The sequence below is a fragment of the Colletotrichum fioriniae genome (genome assembly GCF_027942845.1).
Source record: "Colletotrichum fioriniae strain IMI 355084 chromosome Unknown scaffold_1, whole genome shotgun sequence".
Taxonomy (NCBI): Eukaryota; Fungi; Ascomycota; class Sordariomycetes; order Glomerellales; family Glomerellaceae; genus Colletotrichum; species Colletotrichum fioriniae.
Window position 1 is genome coordinate 4,655,155 of NW_027076837.1, and position 22,979 is coordinate 4,678,133.

Consider the following 22,979-nt stretch of genomic DNA (forward strand, 5'->3'; position numbering starts at 1 on the left):
CAGAATGCCTTGTCAAACGACAACGGGTTGCTTCCAAGAGCCAACTAGGGACCGCCGTAAACCCCAGTTCTCCATTTCCGCGGCTGGTTCCTACTGGCCAGCTCACCGGCCCCCAATACCGGCAAGGCTCTTTTTCCCTTTTGGTGTGGGAAAACGCCTTCTGACGGACTATAACGGACAATAGGGGCTTCGGCATCAAGAACCGCAACATTCGATGATTTCGACAACCAACCAGACATCACCCTTGACCTCAAACTCGAAAGAGCCGCTTGAAGGGGGCCCTGCCATCCCATGTTTCGATGCTTAGTAGACACCCCGTACCGCACCATCAATCAACCCCTCCGATTCTCGCGGGAACGGCGTCGGTTTGATCGCCCACATCGGCGCATCACCAGGAGTCTGGAGAAGATCTAGGGAGATGTACTCGTACATAGCTGTGGCATATGCGGGCCACGGCGACTGACAGGCTGACAGACTTCAGAACGGCGGCGGCCCCTTCGACCTCGGGGTTCTAGAACGTCGACTCTACATACATTCCTTTGCCCCCTACACTTTTCCCCCCTCATCGCGAAGAGCTGAACTCTAGGGTCCGATCATCCCGAATCTTATCAGTTATGGTATATCCACCTTACAGTTCGGAGCAAAAGCCTGTTCAATGAAAGGCTTGTTTCTGCTGATCGAAGATGTTTGCCCTCAGGTCATTTCGCTGACTGGGCCTCCACCATGAATTCTCTTTGAGGGGTTCACTCATCGTTTTTCTCAACTGACACCGGCCAATACACCCTCATGCCTACTTACGTGCTCCCACATTCCACGATATCTTGTTTGGAAAATCATCTCCACAATAGCAATTAACTTGTCCAAGCCGAAGACAAAGTTTGTGTGATAAGGTAAGCAAAAGCGGAGGTGGTCAGTCCACACATGAGGGCACGGTAGCAATACGGATGCGTTCCGCCATCACGTCGATTCATGTGCTTTTTGTCCGGATATCATCCGTACAGTGAATCCCACGTATCCGTAACAAAAAGAGAGAAAAGAATGTCCCGCAGACAGGTGAGTGCAAGGGTGTGGCTGAGCCTTGGTCTCCACCATCTGCCGGGCCGGGCAAAAAAGCCCCCTTGTCCAGTAAACAACCTTCACGACTCACGACTCGAGTTTGGCCCGAATCTGGCAACATGCTCCGTTCTATTTAGGCCTAGCGTTGAGGAGACCAAGCATTTTTTTGGACAGTTCTGGATGCGCGCCCCCCTTCTTCCCGTGCGGCCTGCGGCGCGGGTGCATGAGCCACTGCAAAAATAACGAAATTGTTGAACTTTGAGCATGCAGTGTAATAAGGTAGCATCGAAATCTGAAGCCTTATCATGGGAGAAGGCAGGGCCATGCCCACGAGGTGAGTATAGAGTCAGAAACTGCATGGTCATTATCACCGAAATTTTGACCGTAGTCTCTCAAATGGCCAGCTAGTTCAGCCAGGTGCTTCTTCCCTTGCTGATATCATTATCCAACGAGCAGAATTCCGTCTCGCCTATCTCATGTCGTGCTTTTGAGCGTACAGGGAGCAAAGAAATTGAGAGACTTTGGACTTTCCGAGGAATCCGGACTACGACTGGGTAGCATGGATCCCAAGATACTGATTGAGAGTGGTGGCACTGACTTGCCATTCTGTCTCTATATCCGTAGGTCGCCGTTGTAGCAACCCAGAATGTCTCCGTCAATAAATTAGTAAGGCAGCCCTCGACTTACCTCGTAAACGCTGAACCTCCCCGATGGCATCCAGCCAATTAGCTCGACTTTAGGTCGCATAGTGATGATGGGCTTTCGAACAATGTCGAGACAGGAAAAGAGGGATTCCCACCACGCAACTCTGATCGTTGCGCGAATCCCAGTACTTTTTCGCCACAAAAATGAACATCACGGATGCCACAATAACCAGGGAAGGTTTTTGGCAGGACATTCTTAGAAACAGAGCCGTCCTATCAGAATCGAGTTTCCCCTGTAGATCCAACTTCAAGAAGCCGTCAAGAACAGGTTTTTTGTGGTGTCTGAATTGGAACGGTGGACCAATGCGCGACAAGCCACAGGTCATAGTGACGGTTTGGTGATGTACACAGCCACACTACCCCTCACTTGTGGCGCTTGACAGTGCAAGCGCCACATGAAATGTCAAGCCACACACGTGATGATCTTCGGTAACCTAAGGATCGGCTCCCTCTTCTTCATTGTGGCAGATGTCACGGGACTTGGCGGAAGAGTATGGTCGATCCTGAGGACATGTACAGATAGTCGAATTATCTCGAGTCTCTGAACTCTTCTGTGCTATTTCTGTCCACTGGCTACGGAGACTTACTGGTACTTTTCCACTTGCAAAAGATCAGGGAGCGCCTGGCGGAGTTAAGCCTCACGTACGGATAAGCAATGTAGATAAAGGCACTAATGTGTGTGTGGACGGGTATGTGTGTATGTGTGTTGCCCAATGCTCATGCAAGATCAGTGCAAAATAAAGATGGTCATCAGCTGGGAATCATCCACTGTCCCTAGGCCTCGGTGCGTCTCAGCCCATGTGTCTCTATCAAATCCGTGCTTTTCCCCGCCCCCTCTCCCATTCTTGCGAGAAATAGACTTCCCGAGAGTTACTGAGAGCATTATGCCGTGGGGGAGTCAAAGAGGAGGGGTAGTAAAGGGAAGTACACCTTCCGCCGCCACGGAAACCCAATCTTCTAACTACGAAGTGGGATGAAAAAGCTTGGTGAAGCTTAGCGGGCGCAATGTGGATTCTTATTGTATGAAATTGAGCATAGAAAAGGGAGCTTCATGGCATGCGGGGGTTCCAAGGTAGGGAGGTCGGCACTAAGGTGATGAAGATCTGGGCCGTAGAAGGAAGTTACAAGCATTTCTTTCTTCATCTGAAGAAACGATAGAATAGATGAGCAATGTAGTCCTGATGTATGATCTTGTTTGCCGTATTGGTTAAGAGACCGGATGCTGAGGCCTAGCTTCCGTTCATTTGCCGACACTTTTGGACGAGTTCATGGTTGTAAGACTGTGCTTAGTGATTCTGCCGATGTTGAGCAGCTTGAGGCGGGGGAAGAGGAATGTTGATGGCGAACATCGGGATGCCTCGGCACGAAATTATGGCTGCGACAGGCATCAGTTCAGCAGAGCTATGAATATCCTAGGATGGTGATTGTTAATCAAGAAGGGCTACTTAGCATGAGTTTCTGTCTAGAAAGTTATGATGATACTTCTCTATTGCTCTCCGAAATATTGCAGGTTATCAAGACTTATTTTGTAGCATCCAGTGACTACTCTTACTTTCTGGTGGCTTTATCCTGCAATCTTTGGGACGTCGATGTATTTATAACTCGGTTACTAAAATATCTTCCCATTCACATTACGAGAAGAATAAATTTGCTTCGTCGATGTAGAAGCACCTCTACAACTACAGCCACATACTTTGCGTTGACATCAAAAACAAACGTGCTATACAAGGCCCGAGCTATTGAGGCAAACTTTCGAGATTACGTCTTATTCATTGAACTCAGGTCTCGACAACTCAACTTACTTGGTAGCGTCACTTGTGCGCAATGCTTCATAATCTTCAAACATATCACCTTGAATATCATATGATATGGTTTAACAACTCAACTATGTAATAGGTTGGAGACGAAAGATGAAAAGAAAACAACTAGTATCTCGTCAGTATATCCCATTGGTTGTAAGCCGACGTCTGTAAAATTGCAAATCCTTCGTAGCTAGCAGCCTGTACAATGAAGCCTTTGCTCCAAAAACTTTGCATCTCTGCAGCAGTCACGGTGAGAACGACTTGCATCGCTAAATAATTCACGGAGTTCTATCGAGTCAACGATTGACACACTTGAAGACGGTGGTTTTGCACGATGCTGCCATGATTTGGGACTTGACCGGTTGGCAATGGTATTGTCCCGTGACCCAAACTGGGACCATCTCGGACAGCACCTTAATGTATAATTAAGTAGACTGTGAATAAACAAATTCACCTTAGACTACAGGGCATTTAGCCTTGCTACTACATACTTTGTTCCATATCATAAGGTAATAGAGCAGGAAATCGAGACGAAGCTCATGCAAACCAGTTAATGGTGAAAAAATTGCTGCAGACATCTGTCATCATCTGAGATCTCATTGCTTTGGTCTATTCAAGGTAATCTTGGTTTAGACCGCATTTCCAACTCCCACGACAACATTAAAATTGCTCCAGTCTTTGGTGCCTTCGCGGCATTCTTTAAGGTATTGAGGGATACCACCAAGATAGTTGAGCTGCTCCTTCTTCTTGCCGGGAATGTTCCCTCCCACATACCAGGATGTATCGCTCTTGCTAAAAAGTAAAGCCTCGTGTATTGCCTGTACTGTTTTCTTCCAGTGCTCTTCAGCTGAACGACGTGGCTCGATGGATGTGATCTTTTCCATGCGCAGCTTCACCAGGAAGTCTGTTATAAAGTCGACTTGCTGCTCGATGAACACCGGCGCGTTCGTCAGAGCCGTAGGAGCTGTTTCAGTTGTCGTCAATTACTTGAGGTCTTCCAGAAAAGGTACGTAGGGCTTCGTGCTTACCTTGCGGCCCGTATATCATGAACATGTTCGGACAGCTTCGAGCCATCAAGCCAAGGTACGTCCAAACACCCTGCCTCCACCTCTCTTTCATGTCGATGCCGTCTTTACCGCGGAGTCCCATGCTTGTCAAAGCTCCGGTCATACTATCGTACCCCGTTGCTAACACAACGATGTCATGCTCTCTCTCCTTACCATCTTCGGTCACGATACCACGCGCTGTCCATTCGCGGATGCTTGTCTTCTTCACATCCACCACTTCCACATTATCCTGGTCCATGCATTCATAGTAATCCTGCTCCAAGCTGCTTCGTTTCGTTCCGAATGGGAATGGCTGTTTGTCAGGCACCAATATTGCTCGCTTCTTCGGGTTCTGCACCCGGCATTTAGTTTTCTTTGCCCAAAACTCGTAAATCAAACGATTCGCTTCCGCGTCCACCAAGAAGTCCGTATACTGGCCTGTTTGGAAGTTGAAGGCCCCTCTTTTCCATAGCTCCTCCCACCATGCTTCCCTTTCTTCCGTTGTTGTCTCCTTTGTAACCTGGGTAGGTCCATCGCACGGTAGTCCGGCACTACTGTCCCTCGCCAACCTGAATAGTGTCTTGTATATCGCTTTCAAGCTGTCCTGCTCGAGTTCCGAGATTTCGCGTTGACGCATGGGGAGCGCAATGTTGACATTTCGCACGTAGACTGTCAGCTTCACGCCAGGCTGTTTGGCAATTTCCTGCACGCACTGAACGCCTGTCGCACCTGATCCAATGATGGCCACTCGTTTATTCTCAAGATCGATTCCGGAAACAGGCCATGCCGCGGGGTGTACAATTATGCCTTTGAAGAGATCTTTTCCTGCGAATTCGGGCTCATATCGTTTGATTGAACTGCCCGTCGCCGTAACCAAGAATCGTGACGTGATAATCCGTCCTGAATCGGTTTCGATGATCCACTTGGCTGTCACCGTATCGAAGTCGGCACCAACCACAACAGTATTGTAGGACACGTCTTTAGAAATATCAAGAACTTTGTCGACGTGCGTGAAATATCTCTTCAGCTCCGCGTGCCCCGGAAAGCGTTGCGACCATGTCCAATCTTTCCAAACTTCCCGCAACGAAAGCTGATAGTAGGGCGTCTCCGAGTCAACTCGTGCTCCGGGATAGCTGTTCCGATGCCACACGCCGCCGAGGGCCGATCCAGCTTCCACGATGTGTGCCGAAAAGCCCGACTTGCGCAGCTGGTGTAACGCGTAGCATCCCCCAAAGCCGCCGCCAATGATCAGAACATCGTAATCCATCTTTCTGTAGTGAGTGCCATTACAATTACCATTGTGTTCGGTGAGGTGATTATCGAGGTGGTGGGTAGACCCCATTGTCACCAACTCAGTCTTGAACCTTGAAGCCAACCAATTTGAGTCAGGATCAGGACGAAAGAGTCAGGAACAATTTCGAAATCGGGGGATACGGGAGATCTACCGACTCAGGAGGGGAGATCTGTTAATTTATGAGCCGACGAGTGTATGGTCCAAAAGATCAGACGGGATTTTGGGTTCAAGCAGGAGAGGAGATGAAGCTGATGTGCGGCATTAGGCCCGCCTCGGTCGCCTCAGCATGCTCTGGCGGCAACGCAGTCCTCTCTTTCGCCATCATTCTTGCTCTGCCGTACTCAGTAGCAATTGATGAGTGGTGTAAGCTTGCCATTGTTGAATCTTTGACGATGTTTACGTCGTACTTGAAACGATCCCCGCACTTGCAACCTAGACAACGTTGCAGTTGATGTAATGGGCCAGACGGGCCCATATCTCTCGGGAAGGTCGATGCCGTTTCCGAGTCTTCTCTGTTGATGATGCATGATTCTAGCCAGGATACAAGGTCGACATGTGTAGAGTCCTGTTAGTTGGAGGATTCAGGGCCCAGCCGAGTGAACCTAAGGAATGGTCTCTCCGAGGATACAAGCCGTTCGATGTAGCATACAACCGGGGTTCTTGGACTTGTCGATATAATGAGAATGAGCAGTATTCATACTTGACTACATGTATGGAGTGCATAGCCTTCTTATCGTGAACGACAATACTATGGAGGTTCAGTTGCAAGCTTACTCAATCAATGCGTGGAATTAGTCAAGTTTATTAATCAACGATACGTGCCGGAATACATAGCAAGTATAGACTGGAATAAGGTCAGTTACTTGATGCTATGTCCCCGATGATTTCACCTAGGGGGTGGGAGATGTGCGGACGGCCTCCCGCAGATATTGTGTACATGCCATTTGTACTTTCCAGCCCCCAGCCAGAATAAAACGTGTCATAGCTAGAGATTTCCCCCCACTACCAATATAAGGGGTTGGGACAGCTGGTAGACTTCAAGTGATGGCAATCAGCCCCATTGGTACGAATATGGTGCCTAGGGCTTCATATCGAGGTTCGAGTACATCCAGTCGAAATTCCAGGTCACGTTATCGGCGCCCGGGAAAGGTGAGGAAGAGCAAGATGCATACTAATGTTCTTAAGGAATCAGAAAAGAAACCAGCTGATTATATGAGAACTATCGCGTGGCCTATACTTGACCCGTGCTGTTTGCCTTGGAGTCCTACAAGTCGCACTGAACGCTAAAGCTGATGTGGAGTCTTCTGGCGAAATCGACAGCAAAGTCCGCTTCCTTTTCGTATACTATGAATTATATGATAAGGTAGGGACAAGCTGCGTTTTCATATTTTTAAAGTGAATGATGCGTAGTAGAAAAATGTGCTTCCCTTTGATCTAAGGAGCGGCTGTGTGCTGCAGGAGGCCTACCGACCTTAGCCCTAACACAACCAACAAACTCGCTCTTTTGAACCCTTTGTGTGAATGCACAGCCGTACAGGCTGAAATTCTTTCTACTTCTTAGATTCCTGAGAACTTCTTCCCCTTCCTTCCTTATCTTCCGAAAAGGAACAAACTCCCACAAACCAGACCATTCTAAAATCGCGCCTAGCGCCGCTCGAATCGACCGATATCGCCGGCCATGGCGTCCACAGACGACATGATCATGGATTCTCTACAGGAATGGAAGCAGCGTCTGAGTCCTCTAAGAGTTGACATCGTTGGTGACTTTGCTGGGAAAGAGCTGTTCACCATCCATGGAGAATCCTTGGTGGCTCACTGTCTCGCGTCTGCAAATGTCGACTATCTCGGTGGGCATCTCCCGACACCCCTCCAAATACGTCAATTACCTACTTGATCTCAGCTAACTGATAACACAGCCGGCTTCCAGCTACTTCATGCGGTACATGCGATCGAGGCCTTCCTGGCCAAACTCAAGGAGCGGGGATGCAACTTCCACGTCCTGTGGTTCGACAGTCACCAAGACCTAGCGACACCACCTGACTCTCCAAAGGATCAATCTTACAAATACCTCTTGACGCGTGCTGTCGTTATTGAGCACTTGCGATGTCCCAAACCACATCCTGAAATGAGTCTCGACGATCGCGGCATTGACTCTCCAATGAGCTACGTGTTTCCTTCCATCACGAGCTCCGAGTTCTTGGAGTACACCAATCACCACCGCTTTCACTTTGTCATGATGTCCCAAGGCAGGTCTTCAGATTTAGACACGACAAAGGAGGGGAAACTGTTGAATATTATGTATCTGTTTGGTCTTCGCGGCTACAGCTTGGCTTTCATCGACGACATCGAGTTTCGAAGCTCCAAGGTAAAGTTTCGTGCTACCTCTGACAACAGATCACAGAACGCTCACGTAACCCTTTGATGGCAGGTATATTCTCTCATTGCAACAGCACCGACCTCGGCGACATTGGTACCAATTATAGAGCCAACACCGGCGACGAAACCCGATCCCGGCTGCCGACGGACCATCGAACGTCTCCAGACCATACCAAAGCCTAGTGAGTGGCGAATGCTTCGATCTGACGGCGAAGTCGAGGCCCAGGAAGAAGTAGCGGTCACTACTTGCGCAGTCTTCTTGTCGAATAAGGCCTCTTTAGATGTACACAACCACAGACTAGTGGCTGCTTTCCTCTCACACATTGCTCTGCTGAAGCACGCAACGCTCTTACAACGACCCGTGGAGGCTCCACTCAAGCTGGAGAATTCTTCGGGCATCGAGGAGTTCCTCGCGACTTTTGCTGAAGTAGCAATTAACCTGATGCAGCAGTGGCCCAGAGGAGAAGAAGGACAATACCTCAATTGGAGAGTCTGTGATCTCATTGACGGTCGACTCTACAGTCAGGTCTTGGAGAGACTCGAAATACTCCAACTCCCAAGTGATGCCGCATCTGGGTATGCAGCAGCTGTACGGCGATTGTCCGGCGTCGACGTATCCTACTGCATGCCGAATTCCGTTCCACAGATCAAAAGTGGCGCAGGAACACATCGCGTCAGCTACCGAGCCCCAGACACCCAGTCGATCCTTGCATTCAGCCATCCCGTGTTGGATAAGTATCTGGGAGACGTCAAGTTGACAAGCCAATTCGTGATGGAGGATGAAAGCTCTGAGTCCAAAATCTTTCAAGAGCTCTCTCACTGGCACAATTCGAAGAAGAGCATCGACCCCAAGCATATCCCAAAGCGTCGAGGATTCTTCGCGAGCAAGAGGAACCAGAGATACATGGCCGACACGATTGCCTACTCTGCCAGCCTTACTAATTCTACTGGAAAAAGCATTGACCCTGAGACGATTGTCGCCAAGAAGACAGACCTTTCAGCCAGGGTCAAAAAGCAAGCCGGCACGGTCAGAAGACAAGGTCAATCGATCAAAAGTGGTACAGAGAGTGCACTTGAGACATCGAGGAGATTGAGGGAGGAGAGGACTCAATCCAGAACCACGGTAGTCATCAAGAACTGGGGAGAGAAATGCCGGGACTTTGATAGGATCCCGTCTGTCCCACAACGCTACTTGAGGGTCAAGAGGTACTTATCAAGTCTTTCTCCAGAGGACCAGAAGGCTGTCGGCGGCGAGATAATGTTGTACATGTGCAACATCCTTGGCCTCCAACTTATTCGTAGACCCCCGAAAAAGGCTTTCAGCGATTCAGGTATGGGCAAGCGTTAATTACGTTTCTTCGTCTCTTCTTCTGACCTCATTGCTCTAGAATCGAGTACATTGGCAATGATCTGGGCCCAGATCAGAGATATGACGTCCTTGCCCCTCACCGTTGAGACAAAACACCAGGTCCAGTATTTGATGAAGGCTTTAAAGTTCCCGCGGGGTGAACTTCAAGACGGACCTTCCATGCCCGTCAAACATCAACTTCCGTTCGTCTCGACGTATGAAGTATCAAGCAAGCATCTACAAGTCCAGACGACTAGTCTCGAGTTCCAATTGGCTCACTGTGGCCCTTACCTGGAGAGAAGCTTCGACTCCGCCCCCGACCCGCGCGTTACTTTCAGCCCAGATGCCTGGCAACGAAGCGTGCTTGATGCCATCGATCACGACAAGAGCCTTTTCGTCGTCGCTCCCACGTCCGCCGGAAAGACCTTTATCTCGTTCTACGCCATGAAGAAGATCCTGCAGAACAACGATGACGACGTCCTCGTCTACGTAGCCCCAACCAAAGCACTCGTCAACCAGATTGCCGCGGAAGTTCAGGCTCGGTTCTCCAAGTCTTATCGTCATGAGGGCCGTTCGGTTTGGGCCATTCACACTCGAGACTACCGCGTCAACAACCCCACCGGCTGTCAGGTTTTGGTGACCGTTCCGCACATCCTCCAGATCATGCTTCTGGCACCCACCAACGCGCAGAATGAGAGATCCTGGGCTCGCAGAGTTAAGAGAATTATCTTTGACGAAGTGCACTGCATTGGCCAGGCCGAAGACGGCATAATTTGGGAGCAACTGTTGCTTCTTGCTCCTTGTCCCATCATCGCCCTATCTGCTACAGTGGGCAATCCGCTTGAGTTCAAAGAGTGGCTCGCAGGAACCCAGAAGACCAAGGGCTTTGAACTTGAAATGATAGTTCACTCGGCCAGATACTCTGACTTGCGAAAGTTTCTGTATCAGCCCCCCTCTACGCTGAATTTTGAAGGACTAGAGCCAGTGGAGCGTTTGCCAATCCCCGGTTTGGATGCTGAAGCAGGAGAAACCTCGCGTTTCACGTTTGTGCATCCAGTCGGAAGCATTATCAACAAGTGAGTCTTGGTACAAATCTCATGTGGTCTTGCAAAACTTTTAATGCCACCTTTGACTAACTGATTGAAACTAAGGAACCGCGAGACTCTTGACGATGCCAGTCTCGAGCCCCGCGACTGTCTCCGACTTTGGCTGACCATGAAGGAATCTGAAAACGAATCATTTCGTATCAGTCCCAGCCTCAAGCCCGAGATTGCGTTGCCAGAGTTGGTGAAGAAGTCGGATATCATCAAGTGGGAGGCTGCTCTCAAAGCGCAGCTCTGGCAATGGCAACAGGATCCCAAGTCGCCCTTTCCAGAAGTATACAAGAGGCTCAAGATAAATGGCCCTTCATCAGCGATAGACCTTGAGAGGCCCGAGGTCGTCGCAGACATCTATGGTGACTCTTCGTTCTCACTCCTCGTTGATCTCCGCTCCCGGGGTGCCCTGCCAGCTATCCTTTTCAATTACGACCGGCTTGGATGCGAGAAGGTAATTCTCAAGCTTCTTCAAGTCCTGGAAGATGCTGAACAAAAGCATCGAGATACAAGTACAGAGTGGGCGCGGAAGATGGACTCATATCAAAAATGGCGAAAAGTCAAGGATAGCAAAGCTGCGAAGAAAGGAGCAAAAGCGACTAGAGCAACTGGGGCTGCAAAGTCCAAGGAGGAGAGACACGACGCAAAGGATTCTGGTGCAGCCCTGAATCAAGCTGATCTTGTGAGGGAGGACGCAGGCCGGGAAACCAGCCCGTGGGAAAGCTTCGATCCCGGGGCGCCGCTTCCGCAGTACAATTTCGCGGACACTACTAAACTCACAGCTGAGGACTTAGAGGCCCGCATTAGGTCTCTGGATGATTTGGGCATCAAGCCTCGCCTAATCGACGCTCTTCGCCGGGGACTCGGTGTCCACCATGCCGGTATGAACCGGCAGTACCGCCAAGTGTAAGTTGAAACTAGCCTTGTATTCGAGCAATTACTGATTTCAAGGGGCAAAGTGTAGAAATGTTGTTCCGTAAGGGCTACTTGACGGTCGTTGTTGCGACCGGTACTCTCGCTCTCGGGTTGAATATGCCTTGCAAAACTGTTGTCTTTATAGGTGACTCGGCATTCCTCACGGCTCTCAACTACCGGCAGGCATCAGGACGTGCTGGACGTCGTGGGTTCGACCTCCTTGGTAACGTCGTCTTTCATGGCATCCCCCATCATCGTGCCATGGAGATCATCTCTTCGCGGTTGCCCGATCTCAGAGGCCAATTCCCCATTTCCGTCACTTTGATTCTTCGGCTCTTTATCCTGCTGCACAGCACGAACAACTCCCAGTATGCCATTGATGCAGTGGAGTCCTTGTTGACTCAAACACGTCTGTTTCTCGGTGGACCTGCCTCGCAGATGACCGTCAAGCACCACGTGCGCTTTTCCATCGAGTACCTCCGGCGACAGCACCTTCTCTCTCGAACAGGAGCCCCCCTCAACTTCTCGGGCCTGGTGGGCCACTTGTACTTCACTGAGAACGCTGTGTTTGCTCTGCACTCTCTGCTCAAGGAAGGCTACTTGCACAAGCTCTGTGAGGACTTTATCAACCCACGGAAGCAAGGAGAGATCATCCTCAATTTGTTGACAGTATTGTGTCATCTCTTCTGCCGCATTCCTTGCAGCAAGTACAACAACCGGGAATGGCTCGAAAACGTCGTACATCGATCGCCTTCCGTTGTCCTTCTACCTAGACTGCCGCTTGAGGCCGAAACCGTCCTCCGAAATCACAACAAGGAGACTCTAAGGATTTTCAAGACTTACGTTCACAACTTCATTGCACAAAATCTCCAGGACTCTCCAGATGACCAGCTTCCTTTCACGAAGCGCCGCGTGGGCGCCGTCGGGGAAATCTCAGCTGATATTTCAACGGCGCAGATTCCGATACTTCCTTATCCGACTCTTCGATCCCCTTTCGCTGCGCTGTCAGGCTTCACAGATGACTTTGATACAATCCACGATCTATGCAACACAATTCGCAGTGGTGTGTTCCTTGACGAATCTGCTATCCCGTACATCCCCATTTACCCTGAAGAGACAAATGGCGTGCCCTGGAACGCCTACATCTATGACTTTTACAAGCACGGTGATCTCAACACTCTCGTGCGGGACAACGGAATCAAGGGCGGCGATGTATGGTTCCGCCTGAAAGACTTCTCATTGATATTGGCCACCATCGTAACAAGCTTGGAGAACATCCTAGGTCGAGCCGATGCTGATGACTCGGACATGATCAATGTTCGAGATGTTGGCGACACCATCGAAGAGGAGAGACTCAGAGAGGAATTGGAAGCAAAATTCTCGGATTACCCTGCAACCTCATCTGCTACTGCGAACGCAAAGACGAAGTTCCGCTCTAGCAGATCTAAAGAAGCGGTGGTTGAATCATGGGAAGATGTGTCGGATGGCTCCTCGGAGGATACCCATCACCCGAGTAGCAACGCAAGCAGAGCCTTTCAGGCAACCGAGTCAGAAGGAACGTCTTTCGGGTCAGATCGGGAAAAGGGAGGCGGTGATGGTCTTGTGAAAGTTCACATGGCTTTCAAGCTCCTGCAGCAGGTTTTCGAAGACAATTTCAGGAAGGTGTGGGCATGAGCAAGTAATTGAGACCTTTCAATGATACATATTTTATACAGCAACTGGAAAATGAAAGAGTATCAAAAGCTTCTCTTGGTCAGACACCACCCCGTGATGTCTGATTATTGAGACGGCCAGGTCGTAAATTGACAAATCTGATTCAAACTCAGATTGGCGTCACTTTTTCCGAAACTGTGTTCTTCTGATCCTCGTTCTCATCGGATCTCTCACCTTCAGGCGGCGTCTGCGTCTCTCGAGCTGCGGCGGCTTGCTCGAAATCTTCCACCGTCATTGACCCATATTTTGCAAGTGATTGCCTGTCGATCTGTGGTATCACGGTCAGTTACTTGTACCCCAAGTGATCTTTCCAATTGTGGTGAGCTTACCCTGATAACGAGTCCCATGAAGCAAAGGACGATGACGCTGCACACGATCATAACAATCGCACCCTTCTTCCAATACGGGGCTTCATCAGCCGCGTAAAAGACGATGCCCCAGAAGGTGTAAAGCGTAGTGGCACCAATGTTCATAGCGTACACCGTCACGCTGCGTACCGCCTCGTCGCCGCTCCGTTGGAGAATGATACTAGCCCAGCCGAAGATCAACGGGTTGACCATGTACGACGAACCCGATGCGTAGAATGCGAACATGGTACCAGCGTAAGGCAGATTCGGTACGAGAAGCATCGCAGCGCATACGATCTGGATAAGACAAACCAGTACGACCATGGGCACCCGGGTCCCGGTCGCGTCCATGTGCCATGCTGCCATGATATTGGTTACGATGCCGACCGCTTGCACACCCAAAGGGTAGGTGTTGATCTGGCTCTGCGTGAAGGATTCGGCGTGGTACTTGAGCCAAAGGATGAAGTTGCCCTGGACAACCCAAGCCTCGAGTGTAGCGCAGATTGGAGACCACAGCACCAAAACCCAACTGTAACGTGGTTAACTACCTCAACTCATATTGTGATGAGAGCACTGTTTTTGACTCACAACGTGGGCATTAGTACTAGGCGCTTCAAGAGAGAGAACGGGTTGACTCCGTGTGACCCTTTGATGACTGGAGGCAAACGTCCAACGGCAATCTTCTTCTCAGAATCGCTAAGATACCGAGCGCTTGTGTTCTCAGGGATATCCGGGAAGTAGAAGAAGCCGAAAATAGCGATAGGAAGCGTAATAATCCCATCTGAAGACTGTTAGCAAGTTATACAAGCTGCAGGTTTCTTAAACTTTTTCGTACCAATGATGAAGACCCACTGCCAGCCACCAAGACCGGCAAGGCCACCCAATCCCTTGTAAATGGCAGCCATCATGACGCCAGCAAACATCGTGCCTACTTGGCCTGACGCGGTGAATATGGCTGTGCGCTTCGAGATTTCTTCAGGCTTATACCAGGAGCCCATGATATAGATGGCTCCGGAGTAGGTGCTAGCCTCTGCCAGGCCAAGGAAGAACCGAATAACGCAGAGCTGAGCTGTGTTTTTGACACCTGCACTAGCCATCTAAGTAGACACTGTTAGCGACTCGCACCAACCTCGTTGACAGCTGTGATACATACAGTCAGGAATGCCCAGAGACAGCACATCGACGGCAGCCAGATCCGCGGCCGGACGATTTGGAGACCAATTACAATGCCATGAGGAATCTGGCCCACCACCATACTTTGACATCGGTCAGCTCTTGCTCGTGGAAAGGTTGTTCTTGGGACCAGATCTTACCCAGCAGTAGTTACCGAAAGGACTGTGTTGTAGTCATGGCCCTTCATGTGCAAGGCCTCGCGGAGGCCAGCAACCTAAAGTAATATCTGTCAGCTTTCCGCTTCTCGATAGTCTTCTCACTTCTAATGTTGAAACTCACATAAGCATTGGCAAAAGCAGCGCGGTCTTTTGTTTCCGTTCATTGTCAGTGATACATTTCCTTCTACGAAATCGACATGACTCAATCAGCACATACCCAGGTAGTTGAAAAAGTAACTGAGGCAGCAGTATGTCAAGATGAAGAAGTCTGGGGTGCATTAGTCAGGCAATCGTTTTCTAATGCAGAGATAATGGGAGTGCTTGCCTATTTTTTGCACGAGACGTTTTTCTTCTTTTGAAGTTGCCTCGTTGCCAAGGAAGAAGGCTTCGCAAAGCCAAGAAAGTTAGCCCAAGGCGCGTGTACGGCTGAGACAGTGTTCGAGGCTTAGCGACATACCCTTGACCTTCTTGCCGGTTGATGGGTTCTCAGTGGCCATGTTTTCTGTCAATCGCTTGCCGCATATGGTCCTTTCCGATGCTACTTTATCCGAGATGCAACAAGAACAAGTGCTCTCGTTTGAATTCCGAATGATGCGAACGATCTGATAAAGAATTTTGAGAAATCTATCTTGACTGGCGTGTCATTCATCCGTAGACCTCGAAATTTTCTGCTGCCCAAATCTAGGGCGTGCGCGACAAGGGTTCGTCTACTCGGAGCACACGACGCTGGCGATGAATTGTCAATCGCATTTCTGAAAAGTCATAAGCGAAAGTAAACGCGCAGAACCTTCAGAGATGTCTAAAGAACGGACAGAAACTTGCTCACCAGAGAACCTTGATGGCCTCATTACTACCAGTTTTCCTACTAGCCATTTCGATGTGGTGGCCGGCGGCCCCGTCTCACCCATCTACTTTTGTGGCTCCATTGCACAAGCGCACTCCACTGGCTGGCATGGACATGGCATCTTGTCAAATGAAATTGTTCGGATTTGAGCGAAAACGGGCGGGGAAGCGCTTGGCGGCTGATGGATCTGATAAAAACACCCACCCGCTTGGAAGGCGGCTCTCCTGCATGAGTTGCCGAAGGCCTGACCATGGCAACCCTCCGGCGGCGTACGTTATCGCTGGTTTCCTTCTCGATAAATGCGGCGAACATACCACAGCATGAGGTATCTGATATACCTATCGTAAAAGAGACTCACGTTACTCGGATTTGAGTCCTTCGGATTTATAAGATTTGATATTTCACGATCTCTTTGTTCTCTCCTCTTGTGTTCTCCTATGTCGGAGCTCTATCCGTACAGGATCGTTGGTAATGCCAAGGCGAGTATTAGTCCGAGTTGATTTAGACTAAACTCTGATCGCCTACGAACCATATTTACAGCATCAAGGTTTTAAGCATGCAGATCAAATGAATGGATTTCAACTCGAAACGGGGGTCGCCTTTAGATGGATCAGCTCACTAGTGGATGCACTGCGACTTTAATAGAAGTTTCGAATTTCTGCGGACTCACCCATTGGTCTAGCAAGAACGGCAACTGACTCCTACAAACGTTCCAACAATAGCCGCAATTGCTGAGCCTGTTGGAACCTACCAAGTACTTCGTACGAAGTCTGTTGGTTGTTTACTTTTTCTTAGCTGCCTCCATGGCCTCCCGCTTCTTCTTCTCGTAGATGGAGTTGACCTTGCCCTCCAGAGCCTCGCCGCAGAAAGCCTCAAATGAATTTCCCGTCAAATCGGGATACAGATCCTTGGCGATTTGATATCCTAGGTAGCGCGCGTACTCCGGCGTGTTGTCTCCTCGGAGGCCCCACGATTTCCGATATTGTAAAACCGATAGCCTATGAGGGTTGGTCTTGTCATCCTTCGCCTTGACCATTGCAGCCTCAATCTCATCAGCCGACATCTGTGTTCCGATGTTAGTTTAATCGCTCAAAGTCAAGCCTTCACCGTCTGTTTCTCTTTCCGTATGTGCCTTTTTGCTTCCCAGTCTCAAGCAGGTAGTCTAGAACTTACGTATTTCCTCTCGACTTTTTCTCCACTCATCTTCTCAATCAGATCGTAGACTTCATTCTGGGACATGAGTTCGGTAAAGGCGAAGACTCTATGATTCAGGGTCTGTGGGTCCGCAATGATGCGGGCGACGTATCTACCAATGTCGCGGAGGTCAGTCATGCCAGAACGAACGCTCCCGTCTCCCGCGATCCAGTTGTCGAATGGGCTCGCGACTGCGTCAATCCGTCCCGAAGGGAGACGGGGCAAGCTGATCTGATACCACCAGCCAACATCAATGATCGTGTACGGGAGGTATATAGTCTGAATGTGGTTCAAGACATCCTCTTTCTACGACGCGTTCAAATATTAGCTCAACAGCCATTTTGACATCTTCTGGGGGTCTATGGAGTCTTTCTCACCTGATCCCGGAACCACAACATGCCCCTGCCGGGCATCACCGTCCCAAAAAAGCAGGGGACGAGTCGCTTTACCCCCGCTTTCTTTGCCGCATTGGCGAGGGGAATTTGGTCGAGCAGCTTGTCTGCCACAATGGCTGAGACGACCACCTCATGACCGGTAAGCTGATTCGCGATTTCATCTTCGGGTCCGCTCAAGTCTACTGAGGCAATCTTCACACCCCTCTTCTCCAAAGCTTTGACCTCTGGCTTCTCCAGCGAGCTCGGCCGGATAAGCGCAGTTACCTCCTATCAGACGACTTATCAGCAACGAAACAAAGGTATCAAGACTTGATAATAGACAGAGACCTCACATATTTCGTCCCAGTCGAAGAGAGTAGGCCATTTATAATAGAGGTTCCGGTCTCGCCGGTTCCGCCGAGTACTGCGACCTTCATGTTTGATGTTGTTCTTGGGTTTTCAAGAACCTAGAATGTTTTGTTGCCTGGAGTAAAAGCCAATGATCCAATCCTGGACCTTTGTCGTCGATGAGAAGGACTTGAGATTAACTTATGCTCCAGAAACTCATTGAGGCAACTATGGATCCCTCTTTACCTAATGTATCGGATCGCCTGCTATTGGCTCTCATAATCGCCACGAGGATGATATCATTGCAACGCTATTTCTCCATGTCGGTGTCTCGAACAGCCAAAAGTCCGCAAAAAGCGGGGAAAAGCTGCGGACTGGCCCGGTTTGACGCTGCGGAGTTTTATCGGGTTGGGGCTGAATGCAACGCGGACGCAGCTTCCCGCGTCTAGGGCCGGGGGCCCGCGCCAGCCCACTCGGTTTCGGTTCCGGAAGTGACTGGAGGACCGGGGGCGGCGAGCCAAACATCGGCCGAGGTGGCTCTACTGGCGGCTCTGGCTTATAAATCAGTATGAACCCCGCGTATTCTGGCTGGCTTTCCCCTCGTTTGAGGATACGATTGATACGAGATATCTCTGTCATTAATAACGTCGTGTTGGCTCTTCGCTGAGATTATGCTAGAGTTAGTCATTGTAGTGTCGTACCAAGCAATCTGTTTCGATAGTCTACTTGGTTATGATCAGGAGTCCACAATTGACTTGAAGACTGTTCTCTTTGGGGTAGCTTAAGCGCACAACTAATATTTTGTCGTGACCAAGCATATGAGACATGCCACATTTCAACTTCACGCTTTGGCTCGAAAGATAAAGGGACATGGAAGCAGTAAGATTAACTGACTGGACGAGGCAATACGGTACCAAGTGACTCAAGTCTGTTTTAATGATTTTGTTCATGGAACCCGTGAGGGCACAACTTCATACTATTGTTTCTGGCCGAAAGATAGTCATTAACTCTACCCAAATGTGAGATTCTGTGGAGCATGTTCAAGTGGGCATGTGTCTGAGATATAAGCCTCTTCTCTGACTGCAATCGAGATCTTGACATTGCATTAATTAGGCCGAAGGAACAATGCCGAAACCGTATCAATAGTAGACACCTCGAGCGGTATAGGTTTCGCTATTGACTGGAATTACCAACAAATCATCGAGTGGCTCAACTGAAGCTCCATTGTGGGACGTGTGCCCAACTTGCCCCGAGTGCTAGATAGCGCTCTCTAACGCTTGCTCAGTTACCCTTTTCTCTCTTGATCTCATCATCTCATGCTCTCTGTTAACTTTTACTATTCAAACATCCCCCTCTTCTGGTGTCTTCAATGCAAATGTTGATCGAACCAGCTCACGGCGGCCGACTTTGCCAAGGCCATCGCCTTCCTCTCCCCAGGCTTTTCGGGATCACCTCTAGTCAAGCAAGCATGCTCGACACCAGGGTAGTGATGATACTCAAATGACACGCCCTTCTTCAACATGGTCTCGAAATAATGCGACTTGAGCTCGGGGGTGAATTGCGTATCAAATTCGGGAGCCAACAGTTGCACCGGAACCCCAACACCATCAATGTCCTCCTTGGTCAGCAAGCTGGGGTGTCCAGTCGCGATGCAGTCGACCAACGGAGGATTATGCTCCTTGGCTCCCAACCGGAAGACTGCCCACCCGCCGTAACAGAACCCAATGGCCCCAACTTTGCTGTGCTTCTTGCGAACCTCCTTGACAAAGTTGGTGATTTCAGGTTCTCGAATTTCTCGTGAATTGTCCTTTCCAAAGCTCGAGAGGTCAATTTCATGCCATCGATTCTGAAGCACTGGTTCAAAGGGTACAACCCAACCGCCGAAGAAGTCTGGTAGGTAGACCGTGACATTGGCTTCGCGAGCATAGTGATCCGCTAGGAGGCGTGCGTTGGGGAAGGTCCAGCCTAGAAGGTCGTGAACGATGACAACTGCGGCGAGTGGATTGTCGCCGACGATGTAGACATCATTGTTGGCCAGCTTGTCGGTTCGGCCCGTGGGAGTGCCGTCCCATTCGAAGGCTTTTAAGCAACACGACGGGATAGCCATTTTCGGGGTCTTTGGAACGTGAACAGAGAAGCGCTATCTGTGTCTTCTGAGTCATGGTTTTTTCAAACCATCGACCTGCAACCAGAGGTTGAGTGAGCTGGCCCTGTGAGGGGTTTCGTACTTATAGTGGTGTGGTTTCGGCCTTCGGGTTTAGTAGTAAACACCGGTGCCAGGACGATGCGGAGTAAGTAAGCCGGGTTGAATAGAGTGCGAACGCCGATCTTCCAATGAGATACTAGTTAAAATAAAACATGAACAAGGCATTCGCTGGCCAGGATAACAGTATCGTAGATTGAAGGGAAATGGTCTCAATAAGGCCGTTGATGTACCAATCAAAGCTCTGGGCGTACGAATGCGAAAGCGACTTAGGCTAGGGACTTCGGTTTGCTAATCTATAAGGGGCGGAAATCTGACCTAGTAAGCAATGTTGCTGCGGCTACTAGACCAAAAGTACTTGAGTTAACTAAGTAGGCACGATTAATTCCCATGAAGAAGAGAGATGTGATTTCGGGAAAGTTGCTGTAGACATGTTCGCCATCTCCCCGTTTCGAGACATATCCTACGTTCCACATTTGGCTGTAACTTCGCAGTACATCATTTATCCTGGATCAACTGAGTCCGGATTTAATCATGACCACGCTTATTCCATGTCCGATCGAATACGGTGAGTGAGCGTTGAGCTAGTCGCAAGTTAGTTGACTAATGTAGTAGCAGGGGTGCTCGACATACCTGTAGGCACGACATCAAGAGCCTTGATGGAGACATTGTCCGGTTGCTCCAGCATGTAGACCGCTGCCTGCGCAACATCCTCAGACACAAGCGGACTGACCAGCGTTAGCTTATTTACGCATAGTGATAAAGAATCAGACCAGCAGCAAGAACTTACTCGTATCCTTCCACAAATGAGTCGTATTGGTCCTGGTCGAATCCCACCCGCTGCGTGTGGAAGTGAGTCGCAACAACACCAGGCCTGATTGCTAGCACCTTGATATCGGTTTCCACGAGTTCGTTGCGGAGCGAGTTGGTGAAACCCTCTTGGAAGGCTTTGCTTGCGTGGTAGACTGCCTCGCCCGGGAACGGGGGGACTTCATGCGCCGTGACAGAGGTGACGTTGAGGATCGTGCCCTTTCCGGGCTTGTGCTTCATCATGGATCTATTGAGTACCGAGTGTGTGACGAACATGGTTCCGTTAATGTTGGTGTTGGACATGGTAATAATGTCCTCGATCTTGAGGTCTGGGAACCTTGCAGGAGCTCCTAAGGCGAGACCGGCCTTCAGGATGGGTCAGCGAGGCTTGGGAAAATGTAAAATTATACGAAAAGTTGATTAAAGTCTGGCTTACGTTGTTGACGAGAATATCAATATCACCGATCTCCTCGATGGCCGAGCCGATTGCCTTATCGACCACATCAAAAACGCCAACATCAGCTACCCTATAGATGACCTTGACGTTCGGGTTGGAACTTGACACGCTATTCGCAACAGCCCTGAGTTTCTCCTTTGTAAGTTGTCAGTGGACTGATGTGCAAGCGATGCTTCCTTGTATATTTGGCTTTCTCACGCTGCGGACTTACTTCGGATCTGGATAAGAGAACTAGATTCGCGCCCTTGGCGGCCAGCGCAGTGGCGATTGCTTCGCCGATTCCCATAGAGGCGCCTGTCTGTGGAGAGTTAGTGATGGTTCTGCGTTGGATCCCAAATCTCGTTTATTGCTGGAGACGAACCAGCAAGACATTTTTGCCCTCGAGACCCATCTTGATGTTGGATAGCCAAGGTGGTTACAGCTCAAGTCAGAATTTCCCTTGGTGTCAAGCCAACGAGATTGAGTTGATGTAGGTTCGGAAGATATAAGCTTCGAGGGTCTTCTGAAAACTTTATACAATTTCTGAGGGGCGTCTCTGAGTGATATGTGTACCGTTAATCACCCCAATTGAGATTTCCTATGAGTTAACAGTCTAGTCGTTCGGCTTACAAATGTCCCCTACGTCACCGTCAACTAACTAGGACAACCCCACTTCGTAGGGTAGAACCTGAGTAAAGTGATCCTATTAGAGCAGCCGCTACATGCTCATTTTCGGCGATAAGATGCACGAGTACGGCGATGTAGTCTTTAAGCATAATCATCTTTCCCGCCGTAAAGAGCCTGTGGGCGGGAACTATCTCTGTTGAGCGCGCTATACCTTGGCACGCTCACAGGTGGAGAGGAACCCTGTTTTGCCTCAACTCCACGGACTTTCTCGCCGACTGAGTCATTGTAGCCCTGGTGCTTCGTAAAGTCAAAGTTTGAGACGCTGACCAGAAGACGACTTAATCAAGTAAAGCATGAATCAGGGCAGGTAGATGAAAACAATTGACTTTACACAGTCTCGAGTTTCGATTATTCCATGTACGTACATCGAGACTTGTTCAAGAGAGAAAATTGCCGCATGTGCAGGTGTGGGATTCGGTGGCCTTCATCGAAAGATGGACACCTTACGACGGGGCCTCAAGCTCACGGCAGCGGTAGAAAACAACAGAATCACGACGAGGGACTCTCGATGAAAGGAAATGTAAATGGGTTTTTGCGGCGACATTCTACTTGGTGGTAGCAGTGCGATTAATCCTCCATATGAACTGAATTGGCCTCCAGGATACCTCAACGCCGGCAGCGCGGGAACGAATCGGATCTCATACCGGATCTCATGCTAGACGGGCCGATGACTGTGGCAGGCAGCACAGGGGTTGTTCAACGGCCTGGCTTTGTGACACGAAGTACCCGAAACAAGGGATGTCTTTTTCAAAAGGACTATCGCTGATAGGACCGACTGTACTGAATATGCCGTGGACCACACGTCGATAGACACCGGTATGCTTGAGCATAAGTTCTAACTTATTCATGTAGTCAAACCACGATGGGTTCGGAGATAAGTGTTTCTCATGCCAAAGAAATAGTGCCCTCGCACTTTGCCGGAAAAGTAGAAGCCTATCGGTAACCGCTGGCAAGTGGGTTATGCCTGTTAGGGAAGCCCTTTCTACTCTACCACGTGGTAGTTATTCTTAACATGAGGGGAGTATTGCCGTTTGCCAGGAGCTTTGTTGAGTTTCTT

The 22,979-nt window shown here is 49.6% G+C and overlaps 5 protein-coding genes across 5 annotated transcripts; 1 reads left to right on the forward strand and 4 right to left on the reverse strand.

The window, feature by feature from the left end:
• Window positions 1–4,191: 4,191 nt before the first annotated feature.
• Window positions 4,192–5,875, reverse strand: N0V96_001175 (uncharacterized protein; the record flags this gene model as incomplete). Its single annotated transcript, XM_065756153.1, has 2 exons — window positions 4,192–4,526; window positions 4,783–5,875. The coding sequence occupies 2 exons, from the start codon at window positions 5,873–5,875 to the stop codon at window positions 4,192–4,194; spliced, it is 1,428 nt and encodes a 475-aa protein (XP_065615393.1).
• A 1,705-nt stretch (window positions 5,876–7,580) lies between these two features.
• N0V96_001176 (uncharacterized protein) lies at window positions 7,581–13,309 on the forward strand (the record flags this gene model as incomplete). The annotated part of the gene is made up of 7 exons (XM_065756154.1): window positions 7,581–7,749; window positions 7,819–8,267; window positions 8,331–9,609; window positions 9,667–10,617; window positions 10,684–10,702; window positions 10,778–11,626; window positions 11,680–13,309. 7 exons carry the CDS (start codon window positions 7,581–7,583, stop codon window positions 13,307–13,309), a joined length of 5,346 nt encoding a protein of 1,781 aa, XP_065615394.1.
• A 148-nt stretch (window positions 13,310–13,457) lies between these two features.
• Window positions 13,458–15,523, reverse strand: N0V96_001177 (uncharacterized protein; the record flags this gene model as incomplete). Its single annotated transcript, XM_065756155.1, has 8 exons — window positions 13,458–13,616; window positions 13,678–14,181; window positions 14,370–14,476; window positions 14,531–14,792; window positions 15,023–15,082; window positions 15,148–15,173; window positions 15,244–15,294; window positions 15,484–15,523. 8 exons carry the CDS (start codon window positions 15,521–15,523, stop codon window positions 13,458–13,460), a joined length of 1,209 nt encoding a protein of 402 aa, XP_065615395.1.
• A 1,128-nt stretch (window positions 15,524–16,651) lies between these two features.
• On the reverse strand, window positions 16,652–17,875 carry N0V96_001178 (uncharacterized protein; the record flags this gene model as incomplete). Its single annotated transcript, XM_065756156.1, has 4 exons — window positions 16,652–16,933; window positions 17,044–17,295; window positions 17,514–17,726; window positions 17,864–17,875. 4 exons carry the CDS (start codon window positions 17,873–17,875, stop codon window positions 16,652–16,654), a joined length of 759 nt encoding a protein of 252 aa, XP_065615396.1.
• Window positions 17,876–19,152: 1,277 nt separating this feature from the next.
• On the reverse strand, window positions 19,153–21,647 carry N0V96_001179 (uncharacterized protein; the record flags this gene model as incomplete). Its single annotated transcript, XM_053196837.1, has 6 exons — window positions 19,153–19,865; window positions 20,623–20,717; window positions 20,780–21,165; window positions 21,236–21,391; window positions 21,468–21,554; window positions 21,618–21,647. The coding sequence occupies 6 exons, from the start codon at window positions 21,645–21,647 to the stop codon at window positions 19,153–19,155; spliced, it is 1,467 nt and encodes a 488-aa protein (XP_053045764.1).
• Between the last annotated feature and the right edge of the window lie 1,332 nt (window positions 21,648–22,979).